General features: G+C 42.6%; 2 protein-coding genes across 3 annotated transcripts; one reads left to right on the top strand and one right to left on the bottom strand.

The window, feature by feature from the left end:
* Positions 1-245: 245 nt before the first annotated feature.
* On the top strand, positions 246-12,107 carry LOC115645211 (myelin P2 protein-like). Its single transcript, XM_030549584.1, has 4 exons — positions 246-333; positions 6,030-6,202; positions 10,835-10,936; positions 12,057-12,107. The coding sequence occupies exons 1-4, from the start codon at positions 261-263 to the stop codon at positions 12,105-12,107; spliced, it is 399 nt and encodes a 132-aa protein (XP_030405444.1). The 5' UTR covers positions 246-260.
* Positions 12,108-18,772: 6,665 nt separating this feature from the next.
* Positions 18,773-21,194, bottom strand: LOC115645209 (myelin P2 protein-like). Of its 2 annotated transcripts, none has more exons than XM_030549583.1 (4): positions 21,122-21,194; positions 19,874-20,046; positions 19,453-19,554; positions 18,773-18,823 (listed from the first exon to the last, which is right to left on the bottom strand). In XM_030549583.1, exons 1-4 carry the CDS (start codon positions 21,192-21,194, stop codon positions 18,773-18,775), a joined length of 399 nt encoding a protein of 132 aa, XP_030405443.1. The 2 variants fall into 2 exon arrangements, with proteins under 2 accessions (XP_030405443.1, XP_030405442.1); XM_030549582.1 differs by having other exon boundaries at positions 18,773-18,849; positions 19,473-19,554.
* Between the last annotated feature and the right edge of the window lie 1,948 nt (positions 21,195-23,142).

Here is a 23,142-nt window from a genome sequence, read left to right as displayed (position 1 = left end):
TGGAAATTCTGGGATAAATGTGAAGGGGTAGTAATGGGGATTTCTGAAGACACTGTTCTGCCCTAGTTAGCACATATTCAGGGCATATTAAAAACAAGATATTATTCCCTGTGCATTACACACCACATGCTTAGGGGCTAATCCAAAGCCCATTGAAGCTATTGTAAAGACTCCCATTGACTTCACTGGGCTTTGGATCAGGCCATTTTAAAACAGTTGGGTTTTTTTCCCCTTCAGACAGAGCAGACAAATCGGACAAAATGGTTGATCATCTCCTGGGAACCTGGAAATCAACCTCATGTGAAAACTTTGATGCATACATGAAAGAATTAGGTGAGAAATATTACAGGGTTTTTATGCTTTTTCTTTTAATTTTAAGTGTTCTTTCTCTCTTTAATATACACTGTTTTTAAGTAGAAATAATCCGGGGATCTATTGCTTTCTTGTCACTTGCAAGCACAAAGGGGTGACCTCTATGAGTCAGTAGAAGAGGCTATGGGCAGTGGTGGCACTCTTTTTTGCTTAAGATTTCACTGCTATAGTGGTCTCGAAATGACACTGCAGGTACTGATCCTCCTTTGCCTGGGAATTGCCCAGATAATCTGCTACACCTGAAAAAAGCCTATGATATGTATAAAGTAACTTAATTAGTAATTCATTTGTAAATATTCTAGCTAGAGGTGGTTGTGTTAAAGATGATGTCCACTCCCTGATACTTTTCTTGAGATAACATAAAAAGATGTGGGGGTTTTGCATTGATTTTGTTTCAATGACTAAATTTTTGCTTTTCTCCTGGAAAACTGAATTCAGGATACTGAGCAATGGAACCAAATGCTATACTTGTAAAATGTGGACATGATAGTACCATCAAAACCCCAAATCCTGTTAAAATACCAAGACCTCCTTCAACTAAGCCAAGAGTTGGAAGAAGCCACCACAAATAAGAGGCAAAGTGATGGTACATGTTGTTCGGTTGCCAAATAGAACCACTCAATTAAAATTAACATCATTTTTGCAATAACATAATCTTGGGTTCTCCTTAATAGTACAACCAAACACTTTTCATACCTCTAATATGACAGTATCGTGACAGTGACATCACTGATTCCCTAGTACCAATTGACAATTGCTGGCTTGCTTCTACAGTCTGCCTCCAAGGCTGCTGACACCATTCTGAGACATGGCTGTTAGCTCTAAATAAAACTTTATTAAAGGACTTGCAATTATAAGCCAAGCCCTCCCCAAAATGTGGTGATTTAGGCACAGTGTAACCCAGATTTGAACAAACCTGTACACTCCACCTCTGATTACCCTTTATATTTTTTCTAGGGATGTCTCAAAAGCTCACCAGATCGCTAATAAATTGTTTCAGCTTGTTTTGGTGCTGCAGTCTTTCTCAAACACAGGCTTTTTGAGGCTTTGAAGGGATCAGTTTAGCTCAGTTCTTTGTGGGAACAAAGGGCTTAACTAATAATGGTTCCCCCAAAAACACAAAGCCTCATTTGTGTTCAGTTTTCCATTAATTGATCAGTCACTGGCAGAGCTTTATCCAACATAGGTAAGACTGCATGCAATGAATAAATGAGCTCTTACCATGATCAGGTCACACAAAGGAGACTGTCTAAGCCATACTTTTAATCTTGCCTCATAAAGTGCATTCTGAAGTGCCAGGTGCCCATGTCCATTTAAAACTTTTTCTGGGCACCTTGTAGTAAACTTTATGAGGCAGGTATTAAAAGTAGTTTGTGGGGAATGAGGAAGATGTTTGTATTATTTCATATGAATATATGTGCCTGCGTTTACCAGCTGGGTATTATTCTGGCTCACTACACAGAGTTAAATCACAGATTCATAGAACCATAGATTCTAAGGCCAGAAGGAACCATTGTGATCATCTTATATGAGCTCCTATGTAACACAGGCCATAGCATGTCCTGAAAATAATTCCTTAGGCAAATCTTTTAGAAGAACATCCAATCTGGATTTTAAAATTGTCAGCGATGGAGAATCCACCTTGGTAAATTTTCTCTAATGGTTAATTACTTTCACTGTTAAAAATTTACACCTTATTTCCAGTCTGAATTTGTTAGCTTCAATTTGCAGCCATTGGACTAGGCTATACTTTGCTCTGCTAAATCAAATAGTCCATTATCAAATATTTATTCCCCATGGTGGTACTGGTAGACTGTAATCAAGTCACCCCTTAACCTTCTGTTTGTTAAGCTAAATAGTATCAGAGGAGTAGCCATGTTAGTCTGGATCTGTAAAAGCAGCGAAGAGTCCTGCGGCACCTTATAGACTAACACGTATTGGAGCATGAGCTTTCGTGGTGAACGACGAAGTGGGTATTCACCCACGAAAGCTCATGCTCCAATATGTCTGTTAGTTTATAAGGTGCCACAAGACTCTTTAATGCTTAAGCTAAATAGTTTGAGTTCCTTGAGTCTATCACTAGAAGGCAGGCTTTCTAATCCTTTAATCCAAGGGTGGGGAACCTATGGCATATGGGCTGGAGCCGTCCCATTGCTTCATTTAATCTGGCCATGACAAGTTTCTGCATCGCCAGCCAGAGGCCTCGAGCCTTGGTTCCCACCCCCCCATTGGGCTGGAGCCGTGAACGCTGCCTCACCCCGCTGTGGGGGGACATTAGAGTTGGCTCCAGCTCTCGGAAATGACTGGCATGTCCCTGTGGCCCCTAGAAGCAGGGGTAATTGGGAAGCTGTGTGTGCTTCCCATAGCACCAGCTCTGCAGCTCCTATTGGCAAAGACCTGTGTCCAGTGGGAGCTGCTGGCACGGACAGTATGCACCGCACAGAGACCCCTGGCCCTTTTACCTAGGAGTTGGACATGGCAGCTGCTTCCAGGATCAGCACGGAGCCAGGGCAGGTAGTGAGCCTGTTTTAGCCCTGCTGCACTGCTGACCGGGAGCCGCCTGAGATAGGCACCACCCAGCCGGAGCCCACACCCCTCATAGCCCCATGCCCCAGGTCGGAACCCCCTCCCGCACCCAACCCCCTGCTCCTTCTTTGAGCCTGCTCCTGCACTCCAAACCTCTTGGCCCTGCCTGGAGCCCACTCCTACACCCCAAACACTGGATTTCTGTCCCCACACCAGAACCTAGGAGAAGCCTGAGCCTCCCCTTCCTACACTCCCCCACAGGGCTGTCTGTGGCCTGTGACTGATTTTTTCTGTGGGTCAGTGGCCCCTGATGGAAAAAAGGTTCCTCACTCCTCCTTTAATCATTCTCATGGCTCTTCTCTGAACCCACTCCAATTGATCAACATCCTTCCTGAACTGTGGACACCAGCACTAGAAACAGTATTCCAGCAGCAGTTGCATCAGTGCCAAATTCAGAAGTAAAATAATTTCTCTGTTCCTACTTGAGGTGTCCTTGTTTATGCACTCCAAAGATTGCATTAGCCTTTTGGCCACATCATTACACTCGGAGCTTCTGATCAGCTGATTAACCACCATGACCCACAAATCTTTTTCAGAGTCACTGCTTCCAGACCTAAGTACTCTATCAGGTAGTATGGCCTTACATTCTTTGCTCCTAGATGTATAACTTTACATTCAGCCATATTAAAACACATATTTTCCGAGAGATACAAATCGCTGTGTAGCAGTGACATGTTCTCTTCGTTGCTTACCATTCCCTTAATCTTTGTGTCATTTGCAAGTTTTATCAGTGAGAATTTTATGTTTTTTTCTGAGTTCATTAATAAACAGGCCTGCCGATGGTGGGCGGCCAAGGGGCAATTGCCCCGGGGCTGGGCAATTTAAAAGGACCTGGGTGGCCCAGGCCCTTTTAAATTCGCTGGGCAGGCCTCAGGGCTCCTAGACATGCGTGACTCCTCCAAGACCCAAGCTTTTGGGCCCTGCGGGCCCACGCAGTTGGCCAGCACGGTCAGTCCTGGAAGTGACAGGACAATCCCGGAAGTCACTTTCACCCCGGGCCCTACACCCATGGGGCCCAGAATTGCTGTCTGCAGGCCTGTTGATAAAAATGTTAAACAGTGAAAGGCCAAGAACCAGTTTCTGTGGGACCCCCACTAGACAACATACCTGATGATTCCCTGTTTACAATTACATTTTGAGACCTATCAGTTAGCCAGGTTTTTAGTCCATTTAATGTGTGTCATGTTAATTTTTATATCATTCTGGCTTTTTAATCAACAGGTTGTGTGAAACCAAGTCAAATGCTTTACATAAGTCTAAATATATTATGCTAACACTATTACCTTATTAACCAAACTCGTAATCTCATAAAAAAGAAATAAGTCAGTCTGATGGGTTCTGTTGTCCATACCCATCTTGATTGACATTAATTATATTACCCTCCTTTAATTCTTCATTAATTGAGTCCTGTATCAGCCCCTCCATTATCTTACCCAGGATCAATGTCAGACTGGCAGTCCTGTAATTACGCAGATCATCCTGTTCACCCTTTTTAAATACTGGCACAACATTAGCTTTTCTTCAGTCTCCTGGAACTTTCCCAATTTTTTTTAAGTTGCTTTCACCTCCCCTCTAAGCCAGGGAATAAATCAAAGAAGGTTGATGGTGGGTGCAAGCAGGAAACAACACAATGACAGAGATAAGGTCTCTCCAGGGAGTATAACAGGGGTCCTTAAGAGAAACAATGGTTGAGCTAGTTGTTGGAAAACTCTTGCCTGCCAGATGCCAGAAGGCACGGATGCCAGAACAGGAGGGGTCAGAGGGCCATGGCCACTCACTTTTTATCAGTCGTAAGGATGAGTGATAGAGGGGAGGGGGCAGATAGGAGTGAGCAGCGGGCTAGGCTTTGAGGGAAGAGACAGCACAAGGACTGGGCCTCAGGGAGAAGGGGTGGTGTGAGGGCGGGCCCCCCAGTGGTAAGGGGGAGTGTGAACCTGGGGGTTTGGGAGGAAGGGGTGGTGTGGGGGAGCAGGGCCATGGTTCGGCCGCCAGTGGCCTCCCCACTTTTAGGGCACTTCCCTCACTCCTACCAGAAGAATGATGTCCTATTTTTCCAAGGCCAGAGAGTTAGATTAAAGGAACGTCATCATCAAACACGCATAGTCTACTGAGGACCGTTCTGCTAGCTAGGGTGGCCATAGTTGATGGCATTACACCAGGCATCATGTAGTGAAGTCCCCAGATCTGGTTAGGCAGAACATGCAGCAGACTAGGGACTTCCAGAAGCAGGGGCTCTGCAGGAAGTGCCTGAGATAGCTGAGCTCACCTAAGCATTGAAAGAAGTGATGGGCTGCAGGCAAGCCCCAGGTGTGTGGGCCTTTTGTGGGTTTAACCTTTACCTCTGCTTGCTGTGTACCTTTGGGTGAATGGGCAGTACATCTGTTTACAAGTAGCTGATTTGAGTTTCTTTAGTCAGGCACCTGAGAAAGAGCGAACCAATTGCACTTGAGCCTGTTGTGTTAACACAGTTGGGGACCAGAGGTGCTGCTGCCCTAGGATCCAGTGAAAGTGTGGTAGAACCATGGAGTTTCACCCAGAGAAAGGTGTAGGTAGCACAACCTGTCCCTTGAGGGGTTCATTCAAGAGGGATTGCAAGGGGGTATAAGACACCACTTATCCTGTAACTGTGGGAGGAAGGTAGGAATAGTGGGGGTAGCCTGCAGATTTCAGTCTAAATGGGTGGTGAACTGCAGAGTTCCACTCTTTCTAGAGTGCAGGGAAGTACAGGTAAAGGCCTGGCACTGGAAAGAGTGCTTACTGGGGAGAGATCATAGGTGCCAATTGCTCCTGAGCCATCACATATGCATTAAAGTTCTTCATTGTGATCATGGCAGTTTTTCTTGCCTAATGTCTATGGCCCTGATTTAAAGCCCATTGATTTCAGTGAGCAGTACATTGAGCCCAGTCCTCACTAGGAAATTGTTAATGACTTGAAATATAAAGACCTATGTAAGCATCTGAGGATGTTTGCCGTTCCCATCAATGCCACTGTTCTCCTTCCTGAGACACTGAAATCCATAATGTTTTTTTTTTCCTGGTAGTTTAAGAGATCTGAATTCTCTTGCTTACAGGAGTGGGCTTAGCCACAAGGAAACTGGGCAAGTTGGCCAAACCCAGCGTGACCATCAGTGCTGACGGTGATGTGGTAACCATCCAAACCAAAAGTGCCTTTAAAAATAATGAGATCTCTTTTAAGCTTGGTGAGGAGTTTGATGAAACCACACCAGATGACCGAAAAACCAAGGTGAGAATTAAAGCTGTTCTTCACAGTTCTCCCAATCTGCTGCAACAGGCACGGACAGTTCTTTTCCACACGGTAGTAACACATCTGCCAATTATCAGAGTGGATAATTAGATAAACACACCTGGAAAACTCAATGCAACTTAAGTAGAGCTTTTATATCCCCAGAAAAGGACAAGAGACAGATTCCATGAAGAACACTAGGAATTTTTTCCTTAGATTTATAGAGTTTAAGGACAGAAGGGATCATTAGATCATGTAGTCTAACCCAGTTACCTCTGTAACTTTGTACCCAGCTCAATAACTTATAGGTTAAAGCGCATCTAGAAGAAAGAATTAAATGTCGATAAATGCAAAGTAATGCACAGTGGAAAATATAATCCCAATTCTACATATAAAATGAAGAAGTCTATATTAGATGTTACCACTCAAGAGAGAGATCTTGGAATCAGTGTGGATAGTTCTCTGAAAACATCCAATCAATGTGCAGCAGCAGTCAAAAAAGCGAGTCATTAAGAAAGGGATAGATAATAAGACAGAAAATATCATATTGCTGCTATATAAATCCATGGTTTGCCCACATCTTGAATACTGCATGCAGATGTGGTCACCCCATCTCAAAAAAGATATTGGAATTGGAAAAGGTTCAGAAAAGGGCAACAAAAATGAATAGGAGTGTGGACCGGGTTCTGTATAAGGAGAGATTAATAAGACTGGAAGTTTTCAGCTTGGAAAAGAGACTACTGAGGGGGGATATGATAGAGGTATATAAGATCATGACTGGTGTAGAGAAAGTAAATAAGGAAGTGTTATTTACTCCTCCTCATAACACAAGAACTAGGAGTCACCAAATGAAATGAATAGGCAGCAGGTTTAAAACAAACAAAAGGAAGTATTTTTTCACACACCACACAGTAAACCTGTGGAACTCCTTGCTAGAGGATGTTGTGAAGGCCAAGACAATAACAGGGTTCAAAAAAGAACTAGATAAATTCATGGATAGGCCCATCAGTGGCAGGGATGGTGTCCCTAGCCTCTGTTTGCCAGAAGCTGGGTATGGGCAACAGGGGATGGATCGATCACGTGATGATTACCTTCTCTGTTCATTCCCTCTGTGGCACCTGGCATTTGCCACTGTCAGAAGACAGGAAAGATGGACCTTTGGTCTGACCCAATGTGGCCATTCTTATGTAAGGTATTCAATCTGAATTGAAGACATCAATAGATGGAAATTCACCATTCCCCTGATAGTCTGTTCCAATGGTTAATCACCCTCACTGTTAATATGTTCCTAATTTTTAATTTGAATTTGTCTGGCTTCAGTTTCCATCCATTGGTTCTTGTTACACCTTCCTCTGCTAGTTTAAAGATCCATTTACTATTCGGTGCTTTCTCCCTTGAACGAGCGTATACATCGTAATCAAGTCACTACTGGTTTTTTTTATTTATTATTTTATTTTATTTTAATAAACTAAACTGATTGAGCTCTTTAAGTGTTTAAATATAGAGAGGTGAAATCACCCTCTGACTCATACTCACTAATTCTCTGTTTATACGCCTGAGGATTGCTGTTACAATCCTAGTCGTTCGCCCTTCTGGAAACTCACCAGGCTGCTGCGTTTGGGTCTCAACATGATGGTGCCATGTGCTTTAAGCTTCCTCTGGCTCTGGATTTTGGGGCACACTCTCAGGATGCAGATCCTCTGTATAATACCTTTCTTGAGATCCCATGATCCAGCTGCCTAGGTCCTGAAATTAGTACTGGCTCCCTCCATCTTCCCATTATCTTAAGCACACCCTTTCCAAGGGCTCCTAGCTTGTGAGCACTCTGGTTTACAGTGTCCAAGGACACATGATAGGTGAAGCACACAACACAAAGACTTAGCTAAAGGTTCTTAAACCAATCATTCTTTACTTTAGACAGCACAAAAATTACACAGATCTAGACAATACAATAAAATATCGGTATGTCATTCTTGCCTCAATTTCCTCATTACTCTGGAGTATTCTTCAGGATTTGAGACAGTGTCCTTTCAGCATTCCAAGTCCCATCTCTTGGACCTCTCTCTTCCATTCAGCTTCCTTTGACCTTGGCTGGTCCTGCAGTAAAAAAAAAAAAAAAGAAAAATCCCCTCTTTCCTAAAGCCTGCTCCTTTGCTTTTTAACCCCCTGTTCTGACAACTCTGCACATTTGTTCTCCTGTTTGGGGATTTTCCACTCTCTACTTTCCCCTTTCTGCAGATAAACTTGGTTAAACTAGTTTTCTTTCAGCTCAAGCATCCTCCATAATATACCTATAGCCCTGTCAGAGCACAGTCATCAAGGTTAACAAGTTCAGCCCCGCATGGTGGGGTTCAGGCTTCAGACCCAGGCCCCAAAAAGTCTAAGCCAGCTCTGACGACCCCATTAAAACAGGGTTATGACCCACTTTGGGTCCTTACCCACAGTTTGAGAACCACTGATCTAGACCATCCATGACAGGCATTTGGAGATTTTTAAGAGCAGGCTAGACAATGATGGAGAGTCTACAACCTCCCTAGGCAATTTATTCCAGTGCTTAACCACCCTGGAAGTTAGGAAGTTTTTCCTAATGTCCAACCTAAACCAGTTGCTGCAATTTAAGCCCATTGTTGTCCTTAACCTCTGAGGATAGGACAAGAGGCAATTTTTCTCCCTTCTCCTTGTAACATCCTTTTATGCACTTTAAAACTGTTGCACCCCCTCTGTCTTCTGTTCTCCAGACTAAACAAACTCAGTTTTTCAATCTTCCCTCATCAGTCATGTTTTCCAGACCTTTAAGCATTTTTGTTGCACTTCTCTGGATTTACTCCAATTTGTCCACATCTTTCCTGAAATGTGGTACCCAGAACTGGACACAATACTCCAGTTGAGGCCTAATTAGCATGGAGTAGAGCGGAAGAATTTCTTTTCATATCTTTCTTACAACACTCCTACTAATACATCCCAGAATGATGTTTGCTTTTTTTGCATCAGTGTCACACTGTTGACTCATATTTAGTTTACGGTCCACTATGACCCCCAAATCCCTTTCTGCAGTACTCCTTCCTAGACAGTCATTTCCCATTCTGTATGTGTGCAACTGATTGTTCCATCCTAAACAGAGTACTTTGCATTTGTCCTTATTGAATTTCATCTTATTTACTGCAGACTATTTCTCCATTTAGTCCAGATCATTTTGAATTTTAATCTGATCCTCCAAAGCACTTGCAACCCCTCCCAGCTTGGTATCATCCGCAAACTTTATAAGTGTACTTTCAGTGCCATTATCTAAATCATTGATGAAGATATTGAATAGAACCAGAACCAGAACTGATCCCTGCAGGACACCACTCATTATATCCTTTCAGCATGACTGTGAACCCCTGATAACTACTCTCTGGGAACAATTTTCTAACCAGTTATGCATCCACCTTATGGTAGCTCCATCTAGGTTGCATTTCCCTAGTTTGTTTATGAGACGGTCATGTGAGACAGTATCAGAAATTTTCCTAAAGTCAAGATATACCACATCTTACCCCAATCTACCAGACTTGTTACCCTGTCAAAGAAAGCTATCAGGTTGGTTTGACATAACTTGTTCTTGACAAATCCATGCTTGCTGTTACTCATCACATTATTATGTCTAGATGTTTGCAAATTGATTGCTTAGTTATTTGCTCCATTTTCTTTTGTTTTATCTTTTTGTTTGTTCTGTAGCTTATTCCAAAAGGGGAGGGAAGGCATTGATGTGACAGGGACCTTGCCAGCCTCTAGCTGACTCATTACACATTGAGGCATTCAGTCACATGCAGTAATTTCACAAAATTTAAGCAGAATTCATAAACTGTACTTAGATTTCCACAATCACTTTAACTCTTTTTGCCATAGCATTGTACTGGGAGCTAATGCTGAGTTGCTTGCCCACTATGAGCCCTAAAATCCTTTTCAGAGTCACTGCTTTCCAGATGCAGTCCCCTATTCTGTAGTTAAGGCCTACATTTCTTCTTCTAGGTATATCATTTTGTATTTGGCTGTAATAAAATGCATTTCGTTTTAATAGGCCCAGTTGACTAATCAATCCAGATTGCTCTGCCCTCATTAATTACTACTCTAGCAGTCTGTTTCATCCATAAATGTTATCAGTAGTGATTTTATATGTATTGCCAAAATATGAATAAAAATGTTGAATTGGGGCTAGTACCTATCATTGCTCATCTATTTTACATGAAAGATCCCCAGATACCCAACATGATGAGCTGCAGGGATGGGTGACAGGGGATGGATCACTTGATGATTATCTATTCTGTTCATTCCCCCTGAAGCACTTGGCACTGGCCACTATTGGAAGACAGGGTATTCAGGTAGATGGACCTTTGGTCTCACCCAGTGTGGCGGTTCTTATGTTCAGTGTAAAACCCCAAGATAGAAAGTGGGACTTTCTGAGTGTTGAGTGAATCACTTCTTTAACCAGCATGACAATCAGCTCTTCTGGACCGGGGATATCTTTTAATATATGTTTGTACAGAAACTAGCATAACTGAGCCCCCTGCACACTAGGGTATTGTGTGTACCTCTGCTCTATAAATAATAATAATCTGGGCAGGATACTCATGTTTTGCTTCTTTGTTTCTTCAGAGCATTGTGACCTTAGAAAATGGGTCATTAAATCAGGTCCAGAACTGGGATGGCAAAGAGACCACAATAAAGAGACAAGTGGTAGATGGGAAAATGGTGGTGGTGAGTGAATTCATTCTAGTTATCTGATCACTGAGTAATGCAAAGCTGTAGAAACCATCTAAACCGTTATAGTTTAATTATACATTCCATTTTCTCCTTAAATAAATGTGGCTTATGTTAGAAATGTGATTGGTTGAATACGGCAGGAAGAGAACATTAGAAAATAGGTTGAATCAAGTTATTTATTGTAGAATATGGGAGAAGAGGAAAGATGGCCTGGTAGTTAGCATAGAACCCAGAAGACGTGTTCAAGTCCCTACTCCACCACACATTTCCTCTACAACTTTGGGCAAGTTACTTAGACCCAGACCCTCAAAGGTATTTAGGCACCTAACTCCTGTTGATTTCAATGCGATTTAGGCACCTAAATACTTTTAAGGCTGTGGGCCTTAGATTCTCTGTGCTTCAGTTCCCTCAGCTGTAAAGTGGGGATAAAAGTACTTCCATATCTTAGAGGGAGGTTGTAAGGATAAATTCATTCAAGATTGTGAGGTGTTCACATACTGTAGTTGTGAGGGCCATATAAGTAAGACAGAAATGAAGAAGCTCAAAAGATGGCTGAATTCATATTAATATTAGTCTTTAACACAGGGATTGGCAAGCGTTGGCACGCAGCCCACCAAGGTAAGCCCTCTGGTGGGCCAAGCCAGTTTGTTTACCTGCTGCGTCCGCAGGTTCAGCCGATCGCAGCTCCCACTGGCTGCGGTTTGCTGTCCCAGGCCATTGGGGGCTGCTGGAAGTGGTGCGGGCCGAGGGATGTGCTTGGAGTGGTGATCCGTGGCCAGTGGGAGCCGAGATTGGCCAAACCTGCAGACGCGGCAGGTAAACAAACCGACCCAGCCCACCAGGGTGCTTACCGTGGTAGGCCGCATGCCAAAGGTTGCTGATCCCTGCTTTAACATATATTTTGAATTTTTTTGTAAGTTGGAAGAAAATGTGAAAAGGGGAAATACTAATACCAATAACCTTATAATATAGTTCAGTGCACATTTTTCTTTGCACAAACAAAATGGGTGAGAGGATTTTTCTTCTCCCTCTTCGTATTTAAAGTGGGATTGTCTTTACAGTTTTGCTGTGAGAAAGTACAACTGTTTCAGTGAACTCCTCTTTTGTCTTCTAGGAATGCACCATGAATGACATCACCTGCACTAGGATCTATGAGAAAGCCTGAAGAAACTCTGTTAGTACCCTGCTTTACTGAAAATTGGAGAACTAAAAACTTAACTGTTGTAGGTATTTAATAAAAAGCTTACACATGCAGTAAATACTTATTGCCTATATACTGGCATTTATAGGCTATTGAGTGGTTGGGTTTTCTTAAAAAAGGTTGACAGTTCCTGATGCTAAATTTGCCTCACTAGAAGAATCTGCCCCATGACACCACTGATCCTAACAGCATTATGTACTTGTCACCAGCCACTTTTTTTAAAAATTCCATTTTGAAGAGAATTGTATGTAAGCCCTAAAAAAGTTTTCTAATTACTGGATAATGCACACTCATTTCAGTATTTATAGAAGATGCATAGTACCTTAGACACTACCATTACAACTGGACCAGCTGAGGGAACAACATAAGAACGGCCATACTGGGTCAGACCAATAGACCATCTAGCCCAATAGCCTGTCTTCCGACAGAGGTTGGGGTCAGATTCTTCAGGTAAAATGAACAGAAGAGGGCAATTTATCCAGTGATCCATTCTGTCATTCAGTCCCAGTTTCTGGCAGTCACAGTTTGGGGATACCCAGAGTATGTGGTTACATCACTGACCATCTTGGCTAATAGATGAACTTATCTAATACTTTTTGAACCCATTTATACTTTTGGCCTTCATAACATCCCCTGGCAGCAAGTTCCACATGTTGACTGTACATTTTGTGAAGAAGTACTTCCTTATGTTTGTTTTAAATCTCCTGCCTATTAATTTCAGTGAGTGATCTCTGTTTCTTATGTTATGTGAAGGGGTAAATAACATTTCCTTATTCACTTTCTCCACACCATTCCTGATTTTATAGACCTCTGTCAGAACCCCCTCTTAATCATCTCTTTTCTAAGCTGAACAGTCAAACTCTTTTTAATTTCTCTTCCTATGGAACCTGTTCCATACCCCTAATATTTTTTACTTTTCTCTGCACTTTTTCCAATTCTAATGTCTTTTTTGAGATGGGGAAACCAGAACTGCATACAGTATTCAAGATGTGGGCATACCATGAACTTATGTACTGGCATTGTGATATTTTCTGTCTTATCTCCACCTCTTCTAATGGTTCCTAACATTCTATTACCTTTTTTGACTGCTGCTGCACACTGAGCATATGTTTTTAAAGAACTGTTTATAATGACTACAAGATCTTTCTTGAGCAGTAACAGCTAATTTAGACCTCATTGTGTATGTATAGTTGGGATTATGTTTTCTAATGTGCATTACTTTGCATTTATCAACACTGAATTTCATCAGCAATTTTGTTGCCCAGTCACCCAGTTTTGTGAGATTCCTTTTTAATTCTTTGCAGACAGCTTTGGACTTAACTATCTTGAGTAATTTTGTATCCTGTTCACCTGTGGCTCTGATAACTCTATTCTTTGCTGTAGTTTCAAGCAATTTACCCACTACTGAAGTTAGGCTTACTGGCCTGTAATTGTCAGAATCACCTCTGGAGCCTTTTTAAAAAATCTGCATCACATTAGCTATCCTCCAGTCATCTAGTACAGAGGCTGATTTAAGTGATAGGTTACATACCACAGCAAGTAGTTCTGCAGTTTCATATTTGAGTTTGTAGAACTGGTGACAGCAGCCTCCCATGTTGTGTCAACACCCAAGGCAAAGCTGGAGTACCTCTCCAGGGCGCAAGCCTGGGCAGATGATATGGAGGCCCTGAGTTGCCCATGAACCAGGATACCCCCTTCTCGGCATCACCAGTAAAATCCAGAGGAGAGGAAAAAACTATACGTCTGGTACCTGATCCGCTGCAGCAGTTGCTAGAAAGATACTAAAATATTCATACCTGACCACCTTCGGTACTCCACTCCAGATTTTCTGTCTGAGTTTACTCTCATAGCCTTACATTCTCCTGAATTCACCCACAAGGCAGTGGGGCTTTTCTGTAATAGTTTGCTCCCTTAGCCTTACAGCTTCCTGGACTACCCAGAAGGCAGTGGGTTTGATGAGCTGAGGGTAGTAATGTCTACTCTCATTAGGGTACCAGGCATAGCCTGACTTGAGTAGGGTTACCATGTTTCACGTTCCCAAAAAGAGACACTGCCGGAGAAGGGGAAGTTGTGGGGGAGCATTTGGGAAGTGGTGGAAAGGTGTGTGTTTGTGTATACTGTGAGGAAATATTTGAGGGGTGAGTGTACTGGGAGGGGGTATTTGGGGTGCTAGAGGTGCATGTGAACTGGGAGGGGTATTCAGGGAGTTTTGTGGGGGTACTGTAGGAGTGTTCATACTGGGATAGGGTTTTGGCCAGCACCTCCCTGCAGGCTCCCTCCCCAGGGCTGGGAACTGGGGCCTGGGTTGGCAAGGTCTTGCAGGAAGGGACCAATTGAGGTACGAAGACAGCTCTTTCTGAGCTGCAACATTTGCTCACAAAAATCCCAGCCATTGCCTCTTATTTGCAAAATCCATCCATCCAGAGGATCAAAAATGAGGTCATGTCTGGGGAAACCTGGACATATGGTCACCCTATATTTGAGTTTTAGAACTTGTGTGAATGCCATCTGGTCCTGGTGATTTTGATTAATGTATCAATCTGTTCCAAAAGCTCTTCTGCCAACATCTCAATCTGGGGCAGTTCCTCAGATTTGTCACCTACAAAGAATGGTTCAAGTGTGGGAATCTCCCTCACACAATTTGACTTCCACTTATAAGTCATTTTGTCTTTTAATCTACTAAGAAGAAAGATTTTCAATGGCGGGTAGCCTTATAGCAACACCCAGTCATTGCTTTGTAATATTCTACAGTTCAAGTAGAAAGAATTTTAATAGGTTACTGCAGACCTTAAATACACTTCAGTCTACTTGACTTGTTTACACAGTTCACTATTAAGTACAGTAGGGCTAAGAGGTTTGGCTTGCTTAAACATTATATATTAGATCCCTCATGTATTCTAACCCCCTCTTGAAGTCTGTGGGCACAGTAGTCTCCCCACAACAATCACAGAAATGAGAGATTTGATAATTGTTCAAAGATGCCCTCTTTTCTCATGATCCAGAGTTATACTGAGTTAATGGCTAAGCAGAACTGAGAGATTAGTTACTAGTTGAGATCACTAGCTCAAAGTTCATAGAATCAGAGTTAAGGCCAGAAGGAAACATCTAATCATTTGACCTATATACCACCCCCTCCAACACCAATTAGACAAAAAGTATTATAGCCCACAGCAGGCTAAAGATCTGTTTAGAGCAGCATTTTTCAGAGTGGGAGGTTAAGGTGGACAGTTATGATACAATGACAAATATTTCCAAAAACCGGCAGCTTCTAGGCTCTCAGAAACATGAAACTCTGTTCACTCCTTTCATGATTGTACTTTGGCCTTTCCTTCCTGACTACACTGCTACAGGGTAACACAGCATAAGAGGAGGGGAGGAACCAGATACTATAACCCCTTGGCTCCCTACTACAGCATGCACTCAATTGCCTCCTCACCATCTTTATTCTTTGGTTTAAAGAAAGTTCCAGTTCATCGATGCCTTGGGGATTAGAAATAGGCCTTACATCATGCATAAAAGGTGGACTCTGCCAAAAACTGGAGGATTGAAGAGATGAGTCAAGCTTGCTTTGACTAAGAGACCTTCACAGAGAAAGGACCTACTCCAAAGCCCTCATGTAAAGGAGGAGAAGCTCCAGTTTAGTGCCTCTACTGACCACAGCTGTGACAGTATAGTCTAAAGAGCTAGTCCTTTCTCTTATGACCTAAATTCCAAACCATTCTGGGATTGGATAAGTTGGAGCCCAGTAGTAAGAGAGAAGGTGGAAATCTAGTCTCTCCTCCCACTTTTCCCGAAAAACTGACAAACTTTTTTGCAGTAACACTGATCTCACTGCAAAGGATTGGGAACATAAGAAACAACAGCTGGTTTTGGAAGTCCTCTTTGGAGAAAGTTTGAAGGCTTTCTGGGTTAGAGCTCCAGTACTGAATACTGGTTCAGGTTTCGGAAGGAGATCTTATCCTCACACTCTGAATATATAAGACTAGCACACCTCAATTAAGGCAGAAATAAAAACATCAAAGTTTTTTTTATAAGATTATGTCCCTTCTGTGAGCTATCTAGCTTTCCAGTAGATCCCCTATGAAGTGATTGACTCCATAAACAGACAAGGAGTCTTATGAAACTTGGAAGTTAATGCACCCCAGCTACTCCTGTTGACAGACTAAGTCCTTTCAGCATTGAGTTTTTATGTTGGCCTGGTCTACACTACGCGTTTAAGCCGAATGTATCAGCGTTAAACTGATTTAATGCTGCACCTGTCCACACAATGAGGCCCTTTAACCGGTTTTGTACTCCTCCTCGATGAGAGGAGTAGCGCTGAAATTGGTATTACCATATCAGATTAGGGTTAGTGTGGCCACAAATCGATGGTATTGGCCTCCAGGCGGTATCCCACAGTGCACCATTGTGACCACTCTGAAAAGCAATCTGAACTCGGATGCACTGGCCAGGTAGACAGGAAAAGCCCTGGGAAATTTTGAATTTCACTTCCTGTTTGCCCATTGTGGAGCTCTGATCAGCATGGGTGGCGAGCAGTCCCAAATCCAAGAAGAGCTCCAGCATGGACCATATGGGAGATACTGGATCAGATCGCTGTATGGGGAGACAAATCTGTTCTATCAGAGCTCCATTCCAGAAGACAAAATGCCAAAACATTTGAAAAAAATTTCCAGACAGAGGCCACAGCAGGGACTCAGCCCAGTGCTGTGCGACAAGCGTAACAGAAAGCCAAAGAATCAAATGGGCACTCATGGAGGGAGGGGGTACTGAGGACTCCAGCTATCCCACAGTCCCCAAAAAGCATTTGCAGTCTTGGCTGAGCTCCCAATGCCTGTAGGATCAAACACATTGTCCAGAGTGATTCAGGGTATAGCTCGTCAATTTACCACCACCACCGCCCCCCCCCCCCGTGAAAGAAATGGGAAAAAAATTGTTTCTTGACTTTTTTCAATGTCACCGTATGTCTACTGGATGCTGCTGGTAAACACGATGCTGCGGCACTGAACAGCAGCATCCTCTCCTCTCCCCGGTGGCAGATGATACAATATGATTGCTATCCATTGTCATCATCAGCCCGTGAGTGCTCCTGGCTGGCCTCAGGTGAGGTCGGCCGGGGGCGCCTGAGTAAAAATAGGAATGACTCTCTGTCATTCCCAGTAGATGGTACAGAATGGCTGGTAACCATCTTCATCATAGCAACCAGGGGCTGAGCTCCATCAGCCCCCATCCTTTCATGTCTAAAGAGAAGATTCTGTACTGGCTAGACTATCATAGCAGCAGAATGCCGGGCTTCTCTTTCCCCCCTCCCCACCGTTTAATGTCCTGCCTGGGCTATCATAGCAGCTGGAGGCTGGCTCCCCCTCATTTTATCTCACTAACAAGTCAGCGTTTCTTTATTCCTGCATTCTTTATTACTTATCACACAAATGGGGGAAGGGGACACTGCAACGGTAGCCTAGGAGGGTTGGGGAAGCAGGGAAGCAACGGGTGGGGTTGTTGCAGGGGCCAACACCTAGAATGGCATGCAGCTCATCATTTCTGCAGGATCTGACATGGAGTGGCTGTGCTCTCTGGTACACTGGTTCTCTAGCACACTTGCCCCATATTCTAGGGGGGGACTGACTATTTTTAGATATAACATAAGGAGGGAATGACCCAGGGAGTCATTCCCATTTTTGTCTTTGCGCCCCTGGCTGACCTCAGCAAAGGTCAGCCAGGAGCACCCATGACAGCAGCAGATGGTACAGAACGACTGATAACTGTCATCTCATCGCCAATTTACAATAGCACGGCAGACGGTACAGAACTGATAACCATTTCTGGTATCTTGCAAAGGCAAATGAATGCTGCAGTACTGCCTCTGCCAGCAGCGTCCAGCACACATACAGTCACAGTGACAAAAGGCAAAATGGGCTCCCCGGTTGCCATGCTATGGCATCTGCCAGGGCAATCCAGGGGAAAAGGGCATGAAATGATTATGTGTGTTGCTTTCATGGAGGAAGGAATGAGTGACGACATTTACCCAGAATCACTCGCGACACTGTTTTTGCACCATCATGCATTGGGATCTCAACCCAGAATTCCAATGGGCGGGGGAGAGTGCAGGAACTATGGGATAGCTACCCACAGTGCAATGTGCCAGAAATCGCCGCTAGCCTCAGTACATGGATGGACACCACCAAATTAATGTGCTAAGTGTGGCCGCGTGCACTCGACTTTATACAATCTGTTTTACAAAACTGGTTTATGTAAAATTGGAATAATCCCATAGTGTAGACATACCCATAGAATGGTATTGCTATATCTGTTACACCTCCAAGAAAATAAACCACATCGTTTATAGTTTAAGTGCAGATTGGCTGTGCCCAAAAGTGACCGTGCATATGTAGAATTATATTACCATTGTAATCTACAACACATTAACATTTGGTCAGAGAATTATTTTGGAAGATTTTATTGAGCAACCACATTAACACTTCTGCTTACATTACTGTTTGGAATTAGAATTTTGCACCCATTAGGCTTTTTCTTCAGGAAACAAAACTAAGAAGCAGGAGAAGTGTAATAGTTTCCTTGACCTGAACTCATTCTCAGACCAAGTTAGATGCACTTCTGGACATGGAGTTCACTCATGCTCTCTCATAGACTCTAGTGCAAGTGATATTGTTCATAGTGTATTCCTGTAATATAAAGGAGTTTATTGAAACTCATGAACTATCAGTGAGATTCAGACTGCTGTTGATATAAGAGCCAATCTTTTCTCCCTCCTCAGAACTATAGTAATAGTACTTAAGTAATTCCCCTAGATACATATTGGGGTTTTGCCTCTCTTCCCCACCCCAATTTATGCAGAAGAGGGAAGGACAGTTTGTCCATTATTGCAATAAGACAATGGAGCTCACCACTTCCTCTCAGCCTTGGCCATCCCAAAAAGCATGTCATGTTTAAGTAGTTCTCATTTGCTTCCATTTTGTTTATTTTACCCCACTTCCATTGGAGCATAGGTGCTTTTGACTATGCAATTCAAACAGGTTTTTTTTTCTGGTTACAACAGCAGTGTGGACAGTGCTGCCACCCATTCACCAGCTAATTCTTCCACACATGGGACTGAGCTTTGCTTCCCACCCGAGCTGGTATAGAGATTTGAAGCAGGTGGGAAATAGTTCCACACTAAGTCAGTCTAGGCAGTGAGAAGGAATGCAATTAAGTGGCTTTTTAGAAAGCCCTGGCTTTACTTGAATCAGCCCTGATGCAATTCCATTAAGATCTAGATAATACCACTAGCCAGTAGTCAAGTGATCTCACTCACCACATCATCTTCCCGTCTGCTAGTTTTCCTCTTTATTGTGGTCTCTTTACCATCCCACTTCTGCACCTGAGTTAATGAGCCTTCTTCCAAGGTGACAATGCTCTGCAAAGAGAGTAATTGACCAGAATCTGAGAGTTGGGGGAAGGGGACAGTCTGAAGTTTAGAACTAGAGAAATCCCCCAGATGTTTCCAACTCAGCTATTTGTTTATGTTAATACAAGAACACATGCTAGCAAAGTTGACTGCTCCCATTCTTGTTATCCAACATCAGGGACTGATGGTTAAAAATGTGTTTAAGAGATTTTAATGGTATTTAACCCAGAACCAAGTTTCACATTTCCTGAACCCTTTGTTTAAGTAGGGCACTTTCTCCCCCAGTGGAGTAATGGGAAAGAAGAATGAATGCTGCTTTAGTACTCACCTTGGTTTTCCGGTCATCTGCTGTGGTTTCCTCAAACTCCTCCCCCAACTTGAAGGAGACCTCAGTATTTTTGAAAGTACTCTTTGTTTTGATGGTTATCACATCACCATCCATGCTGATGATCACAGTGGGTTTGGCAAGGCTACCCAGTGTCCTGGTGGCTAAACCCACACCTGCAGAGGCACAAGACACTTATGTTCACCATCAAGAACCAAGACATTTCTTGAAGTGTCCTATCCTCTCTGTGTGGACATTCAAGACACACGTTGGGAGTTGAGGTTCAGTGCCTCAACTCATCTGAATGTTTCTAGCCACCTGACAACCAGGCTACATAGACCTCTTATTTAATACAGATGACAGGCCTGGAAAAAATTTTACACTTACACACACACAATTAGCACAGTTCCATCAGCAGCCAACAACCCCTGTCCCACATGGAATCTAGAATGAGCTGGTGTAGGGAGGTCAGCTTTATGAGCTTTGCATTTTCAGTTTAAAAGCTGCTACTTTTTAAAAAACTGCTGCTACTACAGTTCTCTCAGCAAAGCAATAATCATAGGATAGACATCTTTAACCCAATAAGTGAACCCCAAAGTTATACAGGTTTCAGACTGGAATCCTAAAAGAGGGTAAAGTATAGCTCAGCTGTTACCCATCCACTGCTTCTCCTAAGCAGTGCACTCTGGTGCCAGGAATAGTAAGTTATTGGTGATATTTCTGTCTCCTATACCAACATCCACATTTTGGTCTGTTACAAGAGAGAATCTGAGACAATCCCATTGACTCCCTCCAGATGTACACTAGCATAGATCAAAACAAGATTTAGCCTTCAGTTTTTTAGTTTACATTGCTTTAAAGTGGTAGAGGCTAGGAGCCTGAGTCTGCCCTTTTATGTCCCCATTATCAAGACGGAAAGTGGCCATCCATATAATTAAGACTTTCTCTACACATACTACTGAACAATAAATAACACCTACAGGTCATAGCAGCAGCTTCTTCCTTTCAATCCTAATCCCCTGCCTAAAATGATGCAAGGTACAGAATCTCAAAAGTCTAGGAAAACAGTACGTATTTCTAGTTAACTGAAGCAACATTTCCTTTTTTTAAAGGATTTAAACTCTGATACAGCTTCATTTTTCCTTATTGAGTACTATAATGAAAGAATCCCAAGACATAGTATGTAGCTAGTTATGCTTTCCTTGCTGAACAGTGGGACATCCCTCAATATCACAGTATCAGTTTTCTCACCCAGTTCTTTCATATAATCTTCAAATTTTTCACATTGAAACAAACTCCAGATTCCCATAAACAGGTCACACATGCTGTAGAGCTTGTTAAGTAATACTCCACAGGGAAAGTCAGCAACTCTCATGAAAGAGCAAAAGAAAATGGAAAAAAACACCTTAGATAGCTTCCTTATAAAGCTGACCTGACATGTGATTATCTGCAGCTGACCAATGGGAACTGAGCATTTTTGGAGACTCCATTCCAGGACCAGATTACACTGGAGGCTCCATTTCTTTTAGCACAAAACCCCAATCAAAACTGTAGCAACACCCTAAAGTTGAATGAATTATCCTAACAGGATCCTGACATTTCGATACATCTAAGTCCAAACACAGCATGTTTCAAAGCTTCAAAAAAAAGTTTCCCAACAGAAGACGTATACCTGCGTTGCTAAATGAAGCACAGTAGTTTAAGGAAGCCAAAATAACAAAGAAGGCTACGTATGCCAATAACAGAAAAATGGGTGTTAGCGGGTCTTTCCTGTATCAACATAATACAAAGAGAACATGAGTATTTGAAAAAACACCACAGATATTAATTTTAAAACTACATTGTCTGAGATTATTTTACCTACTACAAAGACAATTACTCCTAAGATTCTTATAATGAAGAGGTTAAACTAATATTTTCTCTGTTTATTGTTTGATTGTTTTGTTCATTGGACAATACTTTATGCATAGTCTGTTCCATTTGTTTGTTTGTGTGCATCTCTCACAAAGCACCAGGGGAGAGCAAGATATTTAAAAAACTAGGGACATGTGGCTTTAAAAGTACAAACGTGGCTGGGTGACCTGGGAATACATTATAGCTGTGACAAATTTAATTTATTGTCAAGTAGACATTGTCCTTCCAACAGGTGACAAAGTCTACAGCAGGAGGCATATAAGGCAAGGCAGAGCGATGGGATCAGACAAACCCATTGACTGCTTCAAATGGAGACTGAGGTCCCAGGGTGCCCAAAAAGAATACAGGTATTCATGTCTTTGGGACTGGAGACAGGGACCATAAAGATGCTACTTGCTCTTGCAGCCATATTAAGGGAGCTAGTGACTTCAGAGTTCGGCCCCCAAAAGCCCTATGGAGGAGGCAGATAGTACTTGGGGCTGAATTATGGTGTTACTTCTGAGATATGGAGCAACATCACTGGCAAAACTCCCATTGACTTCAATGAGGCTAGGATTTCATGCTTGGTGTCAACGAGCTGCCTGTATTTCTGGCCCTGGTGGAGGGAGTTGGTGGGCATGAAGATGTTTGATTCTACTATATTTTAAAAACAGTTTTCATTTTTATGGGTGTCTTAGTGCAGGATTGATGGCTTTCTTGTGATATACACATGAGGAATAGCAGATGAGATGCTGTAAAAAGTAAAAGGAGTAAGCAGTGGGATTGGCACACATCTTGCTAGATCTGTGCTTTCTTTCCTTATCTCTAAATCTTTTTTCATTAAAATATATTCTATCACCAGTTTTGTGATCACTTTCCCAAGAAATGGAGTGATCTTTGCAGTTGCAGATGGACAATTTTTCAAATCACATCTAGGTGTTGTATGTCTCATGGCCACTCCTCTACAGATTCACATATGAGGAGATTCTTGCTGTGTCATCTCCTGGTAAAATCCAGCATCAGGGTGAGCTGAGATAAACACTATTTGGTTGCTTTTGGTGTTGGAAGCACCTTTCCTACCTTGTACAAAAGGCAGAAAAATCATAAGAGGAAAAGGCGAGGGAGGCCACTTGCTATCAAACAGCTACTAGATGAGTGCGTATTTTCTTAAAACAAAATAAAAGCATTAATGTGTAAGGGTGGAAGTAGAATCCAAGAAGTGGACTATAAAGGGAACAAGGAAACTAGAGAAGCAGGGAACTGAAGCCTAGAGTTTGTGTTCTGCATTACCTCAGGAAGTTTACTTCTGGCCACTCTTTTATAAGACAGCTAGGAAAGTAAGTCATAGCCTACAAGTTATCCTATTACCATAGTGGAAT

Source organism: Gopherus evgoodei, chromosome 2 (genome assembly GCF_007399415.2).
Source record: "Gopherus evgoodei ecotype Sinaloan lineage chromosome 2, rGopEvg1_v1.p, whole genome shotgun sequence".
In the NCBI taxonomy this organism is placed as follows: domain Eukaryota; kingdom Metazoa; phylum Chordata; order Testudines; family Testudinidae; genus Gopherus; species Gopherus evgoodei.
This window is presented reverse-complemented; position numbering and strand designations above follow the sequence as displayed.